The following is an 8,708-nucleotide window of genomic DNA, read 5'->3' as shown; positions in this document are numbered from 1 at the left end:
TCCCCCCCCCCCCCCACCAAGCCCTGCAGAAGCACAGACCCACCCCATGCATTTCCTAGACAGGCCTTGCTCTTTGCACCTCCGGGCATTTGAGAAGTGAGCTGAACTTTGCTCCCTGTGAGAGCCCATCAGGGTCTGTTCTCCATCAGAAACCAAAATAGAGGGAGGTGGAAATAACGAGGACAACTGCCCCTGTGTTTGGAAGTATTTTCTGTGGTTTTCTTCCAAGCCACCCCCCTTGAGAGAGACTCAAGGAGGGATGGCTCTGGGGAGACCCCTGCCTACCCTGCACCATCCCTCGCCCTCTCGGCCATGGCATGGTCCACTGTGATGAGCTACGGGGAGGCCTAGGGCCTTTACGTTGCTGGGTTCCCTCCTGTGAGAGCTTCCTTCCTCTTCCTTCTCTCTTTCCTGTAAGAGCTGCAGGTCAGAGATCCTTACAATGAGCCCGGGGGCCACCAGTCTCACCCAGCTGAAGGAGCTGGAGCCACGGTGAAAAAGGAAGGCGTCCCGCCCCGTGGACATTACTTTGTGACCATCCGGTCTGTTTTCCTGCCTTCTGGACCTGCCCTGCTGTCGACCACCCAAATCAGCCCTGTCCCAACATGGCCCGGACTGGGATGGGGGCCTGCAGAAGATGAGGACCCCCCACAAGGAGGTCAGGAGAACTCACTCATAAACACAGTGGGCAGCAGTGACGATCCACACGGGGGTGATGACGGACCCTCCGCACAAGTGGTAGCCCTGGAACTGCAGGCTGGCCTGCCAGGGCCACTGCGCCAGCAAGGACACGTTGCCACCCACGATGCGCGGGCTGGAGCCCGTCCTCAGACCGCAGACTGCAGAAGGAGAAGGGGGGGTGGCGGGAGCACAGGGTTAGGGACTGGGGGGGCAGGTCACCCGTGGCGTGGACAAGCAGGGTGCGGTAGCGGTGCAGTGGGAAAAGCCCGTCAGGACACAGCGCCAGGTATGGCGCCCCTTTGCCAGGAACACAGGGTGCCTGCCCAGGCTGGGGGCGGGCACTAAGCAGCCCGTGCACACTTTTCTGGCAGGAGGGGTGGGGAAGAGAAGGTGACAGAGAGTCAGGCAACTGGAGCCACCACGGAAGGACAGGACATCGTGCGCCATGGTCCTGTCTGCTGCTGAGAAGTCACCCAGGGCTCTCTTCACCAACCTACCAGATGGGGGTCACAGAGTTCCCACCTGGCCCCTGGGAGGAAGGGACTGCCAGCAGAGCGGTCCAAGGAGCGGGGAGGGGGGACAGGAGCCTGTGAGCCAGGGCTTCCTTCCGTTTCTCTCTGCATTTCTGTAACTCTCACCTGAGCACTTCAAGGTAACCACGTAACCCGAGGTGCATCCCTCCCTAAAGTGGAAAAAGAATGTGTTTAATGATAAATACCCGAACACTTTTTTTTTTTTTTACTTAAATCTTGGGGTAAAAGAAAAATAAACTTTACTCCCCTGCTCTTGAATACAGATTATAATTTTAGTCTATAAAAAAAAAACCACGAGAGTGAGGTCACACAATTCATTATAAAACACGTGACTACAGTGAGGTATGTATGGTGTGTGTGACCAGGTGTTGAGTATTTCTAGGCTTTGTATAGCTAATGATAAGAAATGCGTAATGAGCTATATTATATAAATATACACTGGTGTCATTTGGATGTCAGTTTTGTGGCTCTCCTGCCACAAAGTCCTTGCAGCCTGGGACACATGCATGTCAGAGAAGACCTCCCCCCACCTCCAGAGCTGAGATGTGATTGCTCGGGAAATGACACACACTGTCCCTTGCGTGGGCGGGTGCTCATGTTACAATCCACCCTGGGATCCCTTTGTAGATTTTCTGCCTTTAGAGCCCCAGTCCTGTCACATGATCATGCAAGAAAAAGCTAGTGGCACTAGACTGAGGTTTTAGGACCCAAGAGATGAGCTGTCCCTGCAGATTGCATGTGGGTTCAGGAGCGACTGTCAATTGCACAATAGGCTGACAGGCAGTTGTTTCCTGGAGCAGAGAACACACTCCTCTTGGGGTGTGGTCCAAGGAGTCAGGAAGAGCACATGGAACGTGGGTTCAGAAAGCCTGACGTACCTCCGTGCACCAGACAGGTGACCCCTGTAAGCTTCAGGTACCTGACTGTCATTTAAGGATACCTCGTTTTACCTTCCTTATGACTTCTTTGGGGAAACATGTAATACAAATGGTGAACATTAAAGTATTTTGTAAATAAAGAAGGATACGTTTCTTTCTTAATTTCTTTCTTTCTAATATTTTTTTCTCCTCCCTCCCTCCCTTCCTTTCCCCAAACACATCAGCAGCGCCCACTGTGTGCACGGTGCAATGCTGCATTTACGACACGCGCATCACGGGACCCCTTTACCATCCTTCCTCCCTCTGTCTGTTGGGCTGTATTTGCCTGGTTTGAGATTAAGTTCTTGAACCCCAGCCTGGTGCGTCCACCCGTCTAACCAAAGTGGCTAAACCCGCACCTTGCACTTGGAGAACACAACCTCATGCACAAGTCCAGCAGATGACTGGACATAAGTGGACACAGCACCACCTGGCCGCTTACCTCACGTACACCGACTGGTGTAAAGCAGTCACTTTGTCATCTGGCAAGAGGTGATTGATGGAAACGAAGTCCTCTCGGAACTGCTCCTCGAGTGAATCCACTCTGAGGGCGTCCGAACTCACATAGCTGCAAGCACAATGGAAACACAGACCCGATGTGTGGAATTCACTCTGCAGCAAATCTACCTGGGCTCAAGTCACAATGATACAGGTATCATACTGGGAGGGGAGTCATTTTGCAGCCCCAAACCATCAATGGCTTCCTTCTGCCAACTTAGCAAGGTAGTCCAGACCTGGAAGAGTCTGGGGCGACCCTCTCCCCACAGCACATCCACCCACCGTGGGCTCCAGCCACATGCGAGGGAGGACCACTTCCTGACGTAGCTGGGGGGACACTCCCTGATGCATTCAGCTGAACTGACCTTTGCTTGGCCTGAAGCGAGCCTCAGAGGGAACAGAGCACAGAATTGGGTGGAGTGTTTTCAGGTGAGCACCAAAGTGGGGATGCTGAGAGCCCCAGGTACGATAGGCTGGGGGTTGGGAGGGTGAAAGACTTTCCCAGGCTGCCCAGAGCTGGCAGGGCTCCCGTTACAGAGACATGAGCACGTAGATGGAGAGATTCGGGGGCACCAGGACAAGCCAGTGTTTAAAGGGTCAGGAGACAGGTCTGGAGAATGATGGGAAAGAGGGCATAATACTTTTCAAATCTGGCATCCAAAGAGTTATGAGATGGGAGGTCGTGGAATGAACAAAAGACAGAGTCGCTGGCTTGCTTCGCTAGCGAACTCACCGGCTTATCAAGCATGATTTCATCAGGTGATTGTAAACGCTGGGGGGCGGCGCGGGCAGCATACGTGGTACACAAAGTCCAGCCAGGTTTGAGTTTTGAGAAAAATGTAATCCAGGCAGCAGCAATGACCCTCCCAGCCTCCCCAGGTATTGCTCAACCAGATGAAAGAGCCAGATGCTAGATGCGAGATGGAGATCCTGATACAGGTGGACTGGGCTACCAGTGGGGCAGTGAGGGTGATGCAAAGGGACCCCAAAGGCTGCAACTGGAGCCCCATAAATTGTCAAAGTCTCAGTGGTAACAACAACCATGACCACAGACTCTTAGAGGGCATCCCTGCAGTCCAGGCTGGCTTCAAAGCCCCAAGATCACTTGACCCTCACAGCGACCCTTTAAAGCTGGTATATTATTATTCGCCTTAGTTTTGAGGCCTCAGTCATGTGACGGGGCTGCATGTGTGCTGGGACTTGGACCCAGGCAATGTGAGCTGCCAGTCTATCTTTTTTTCTTTATCACAGACCTCTGACACAGGATGCTATAGAGCAGAGGGGATCAAAGGAGGGCTTTCAAGCGAGAAATAGGAAAACTAAACAAGAAAGGATACAGAAGCAAATCTTAGAGCTGAAGCAACAGGGGAGAACAGAGCAAGTTTAGAGGGAAGAAAAGGGACAATGTTGAGGGGACAGACTGGAAAATTGCATCCTCCAGACTTGCCCTGAGATGGAGTAAGGAAGGACCCTCTCCGCAGACGGCTGGGGTGCAGAGATGCCTGAGCACTGCCGGGAAGGGTTGGGGGAAGGAGAGAGGGGCTGCTGGGTCCTTCTGCAGGACAGAGGGGAGGCCAAGGATTCAGGGTGGGGAGGTGGTCCAGGAGGGAGAAGCAGGCGAGGCAGACGGGAGGAAGAGACGCCCCCTAGTGAGTCCAAGGAACTACCTTCTATGGAGCAGAAACGCCCAAGGGAAGCTTTCAGCTGTGAGCCGTGGTGGTGGGGTTTGTGTGTGTGTCTGTGTAATTGGCATGTGTGTGATGTGATGTGTGCGCATGGTGTGTGTGGCGTGCGTGTGTGTGTGGTGTGTAAACTTCCTCCATGCCTAGGAGGAGTCAAGTCTACATAATTCCTGAAGGCAATTGTGTGGGTGCTTTTGCTCTTGTCGTTGGGCTTGAAGTGCAGCTGATTTCTGAATCCTGGTTGTCACGGGTGAGAAAGAGGCACATCTCAGGGATAAAGGCTGGAGGGCGGGTTTCACTGGCTTTGGAGAAAAGAGTTGAGAATATGATGCATCAGATTTGCAAGTCAGGGCTCCCTGCTCAGAGCGTGGAGGTTTTAACGCCCGTTTCCTTGGGCGCAAACAGGGATGCCCACTTCCTGAGGAGAGTGTGGGTACTCAGAGCCTGCTGGCTTTGAGCTCCAAGAATCCGGCACAAAGAGGAGCAGAAGTGCAGTCCTGGGCACCCGAGGAAGACGGCAGCTACCAGGGGCCCGAAGGAGGGGCCACATCAGGGCCAAAATGTGTCACCCCAGTGCAAAAAGTCACATAGGCAACGCAGAACGTTGAAACGTGGAGATCCCACTGCAATAGTTCTTTCTTCTACCTGTTTCTTTCTTCCACCTGTTGCTAATCAACTGTTTTGAATAACTGGACATTCACTAAATTGCTGACTTTTAGAACTTGGCTGTCTGGGGCTCCTTGGGAAGTGGGACCAAGCTGGGTGGTGTCGGGAAGCTGCCCAAAAGCTGTGGCCTGAGGAACTGGGGACTCAGTCCTCAGCTCTGAAGCTCTTTATTGAATGTTTGCATCTAGGGTCCTGGCCTGAGACGCCCCCAAACATGCTAGGTCCCATGTGACCTTGAGCAAGTCACTTAGCATGTTGGGACCTTGGTTTGCGCACCTGTGATGTCAGGCATCGTGGGGTTGCCATGGGGATGTCCAGGTGCCTTGTGCGTGCTCAGCTAAACGGCAGCTGTCTGCCCTCATCGTGATCACTGCTCATGTCCTGCCCACTGCTGGACACTCTCTGAATTACCTTGGAAACCCCAGCTGGGCACAGGCGACAGTAGCGTGGTGACTCTTCCAGTCCTCAGAGCACATGGTCCTCCAGGTGGCAGCCGTGAACACCTGGAGTGCGGCATTCTGACCGCTCACGCGGACTGACCAATGCACAGGAAGACAGGTCGTTAGTGGCCTGAGGAGCCCTGAGACCTGGCAGAATTTCTCTGCAACCAGCCTAGACCCTCCCGTGCTGAGTCTGACCTGCCCATGGTCAGTGCCCCACCCACGCAGGGCGGCCACGGTTCTTATCGTCTGGACCCCTGAGCTCTCTTGGAGTTCTCTTCTGCTTGCTTACGGAGTCTCCCCAACCCAATTTTAGCTCCATATAAGGGCCCTCCCTTAATACCCAGCCCAGGGTCTCCTGGGGTGAATGCCAGTTGGATCCCATGACTTAACAAAGGCATTGCCTTGGACCCATTTCTCAGATGGGGAAGGTCAGGGTCGGGTTGTACTGACGTCCTCCCACTTCTGCAGTGAAAAGGCATGACCTTACCACATCGGTACTCATCTTCCCCGTCTTTGCAGTCTGACACTCCGTCGCATCTAGCCGTCAGCTCAATACACTTGAAAGACGACCGACACCTGTACTTCCCGGAGCAGTCAAAGTGGACTGAGGAAAGGGGGGAGGGGGTCGAGGGAGGGCTGCTTCAGTGCACAGCACTGACAACCGTACACCTGCCATGCAGCCTTGAGCTTGCCCAAGCGTCATGAAAGCTGCGTTGAAACGGCACCACTGCCAGCAGCCTGTTTCCCTCAGCCCAGTTTCTGTTCCAGATTCCAGCAGGTGGGGCAGCTGCACCCCACCGTGTCTCCCTAAGTGACCTCAAGCCACAACTCAAGATGAATTTAGACTCCGGTGGCTCAAGGTCCAGAGAGAAAGTGCATGGCTGTGGCCGACTGGCTAAGCCGGCTGAGCAAGGAGCCTTGAGTGAGGACCCCTGGCCCCCAATCTACCTCCTGTCTTCTCTGACCCTGGGCGAGAAGTGAGGGAACTGTGGACCCCAAAGCCGAGCACGTGGAGAGTTAAACTGATCTGAGATCCGCCTATTTGAAGAGTAAATGTGAAATTGTTCCCTATCAGAGACCATTCAAATGACTCTCTTTCTCAAAAGCCACTTGCACCTTATTTGAAACCCAGCTTGGCCTGGCATGAATGGCCTCCTTGTGTCCTCCACCAGCTCCCACCCCCTCCTGCCTGTGGGTTCAGTTTCATCAGCTGCCTTTGGCCACTTTTAACTGGGCAGGCTCCTTGGTGACAAAACCTCCAGCACAGCCAAAGGCCCCCGCTGGGGCCCTGGTCAGCTTCACAATCCTGCAGGCAAATAAAGCTCAAATCAGCAAACCCAGAGGGTGTTTGCCTTAGTAATTAGGGCTGTGTGGCGGGCCCAGGTTGGTGTGAGGGGGGGAGCCCGTGAAAGTCTAAACGCCTGAACAGGTATTTGAGAACCTACTAAATAATGGATCGTACTCACTGCCCAGGCCAATGGCCAGCGCTAATATCAATGCAATTATCCCGATGACAATGATGGGAAAGAACTTCAGTGGCAGCAGAGACAGGATCTGGGCAGCCACCGCGTCGGCATCTAGAAACCAAAAAGCGGGGAGAGCAAAATGCCACGGAACAGCGAATCTGAATGAAATAAAACAAAATTTAGCTATTCATCCCCCCTGCCCTCAGTGCAGAGAATGTTCCAGCCCAAAGAGAGCTGACTTAGAGAAATGGCCACCTACCCGGGGGCACATTCTCTAAAAGTTGAGCCCCAAGCTCCCCAACACCAGCCCAGCTTCATCCGTCCTTGGTTAGGGGATGGTGTGATGGGTTGAATTGTGTGCCCCAAGAGACATGTTTATGTTCAAACCCTCAGAACTCAGAATATCATCTTATTTGGAAATAGAGTCTTTACAGAGGTGATCAAGTTAAATCAAGGTCATTAATGTGGGCCTTAATCTAAAATGACTGGTGTCCTTATAAAAAGGGGAAATTCAGACACAGAGACAGACACACACAGAGGGAAGATGATGTGAAGAGACACGGGCAGAAGCCCATGTGAAGAGGAAGACAGAGATTGGGGTGATTCACCTATAAGCCAAGGAACCCATGATTTATCAGCAAACCCCAACATCTAAGGTGAGGCAAGGAAGGATTCCCCTGCAGGTGTCAGAGGGAGCAAGTCCTTGAGGTCACCTTGGTTTCAAACTTCTAGCCTCCAGAGATAATAGATTTCTGCTGTTTTAGGCCACCGAGTTTGTGATGTTTTGGTGGCCCTAGGAAACTAATACGGAGGGGAGGTAGAACCCCAACTCCCAAGGATGTTTTCCTACAGAGGAAGGCAACATGTAAAACCCAAACAGGGTGCTTTCAGGAGAGAGAGAGCTGGGATCTCTGAGAGGGTCACCAGATGATCCACCAGTCCTGGGCATAGACACCAAAGGCCTTTATTCCAGACCATCTCTTGGAGGATGCTGGCAGAGCAAACAGCCTTAGAAGACAGAGATAGTGTCTTTCTCCAGAGCAAGGGACAAGTTATTATTTACTGTTTGGCTTAATAAATACCACCTCTTCCTCTGGGACAAATCTTGTGCAGGTCTGTTTGAAGCCCATTATAAAAGATGTGGATTCCCTCAGCTCAGGGTTCCTCAGCTGTGATGCAGACCCACTGCATGTACAGCGTGCATCTGGGCCGCTCCACATTGCTGCTGAGGGACTTGGCGGGCAAGCGTGACCTACTCAAACAGGATGCTCGTGCCACCTGTGCTGTGCGTACACATGTCTGACGGAAGGGCTGTGTCTTCTGCCAGCATCCGTGGGACTGGGGCGGGCTGACTTGTTAGCTTGCAAGTAGGGTAAAGCCCCAGACTCTTCCCAGTTCTTGCCTATAGAACAAGGCTGATTTGGTAGAAACTAAGATGTGAAGAGCTTAAGATACCCAAAAGTGCAAGCCTCTCTGGACACCAGGAGGATTTCCACTGCAACGTTTACTCTCAGGAGAACAGGCCATTTCATGCAAATTATCTCATCAATCCTGAAAATACATCTATGCTGAAGTTGTCCTCTCTTATAATTAGGAAGGTTAGAATGTAGGAAGGGGAGGAAGCTTTCCAGGCCTCACATGACGACACAGGACGGAGACTGCCTTGGCCTCTGTTCTTCTGCTCTTGGAGATGTTGGGCCAAGAGTCTCCCACGGAAGAGCCAAAAAGAGGCTCCCTGTCTGTCTTTGGAAACCCACAACGTCATCCTCTGGCTATAAAGACTGCGATTATAGGGCTTCCCTGGTGGCGCAGTGCTTGAGAG

General features: G+C 52.7%; 1 protein-coding gene across 2 annotated transcripts in view; it reads right to left on the bottom strand.

Annotated features, from left to right (window-relative positions):
- Positions 1 to 8,708, bottom strand: part of TMPRSS3 (transmembrane serine protease 3) — a 22,467-nt gene that overhangs the window by 8,583 nt on the left and 5,176 nt on the right. For both annotated transcript variants that reach the window (XM_007452865.1, XM_007452866.1), the window contains exons 3-8: positions 6,887 to 6,997; positions 5,908 to 6,024; positions 5,389 to 5,512; positions 2,574 to 2,699; positions 1,320 to 1,363; positions 674 to 839 (exon numbers count right to left, since the gene is read on the bottom strand). In XM_007452865.1, coding sequence (XP_007452927.1) covers positions 674 to 839; positions 1,320 to 1,363; positions 2,574 to 2,699; positions 5,389 to 5,512; positions 5,908 to 6,024; positions 6,887 to 6,997 — 688 coding nt within the window. The remainder of the gene's footprint in view (positions 1 to 673; positions 840 to 1,319; positions 1,364 to 2,573; positions 2,700 to 5,388; positions 5,513 to 5,907; positions 6,025 to 6,886; positions 6,998 to 8,708) is intronic.

The sequence above is a fragment of the Lipotes vexillifer genome, unplaced genomic scaffold, assembly GCF_000442215.2.
Source record: "Lipotes vexillifer unplaced genomic scaffold, Lipotes_vexillifer_v1.1 scaffold478, whole genome shotgun sequence".
NCBI classification, from domain to species: Eukaryota; Metazoa; Chordata; class Mammalia; order Artiodactyla; family Lipotidae; genus Lipotes; species Lipotes vexillifer.
The sequence above is the reverse complement of the archived record's forward strand: the minus strand, read 5'-3'. Positions and strand labels throughout refer to the sequence as shown.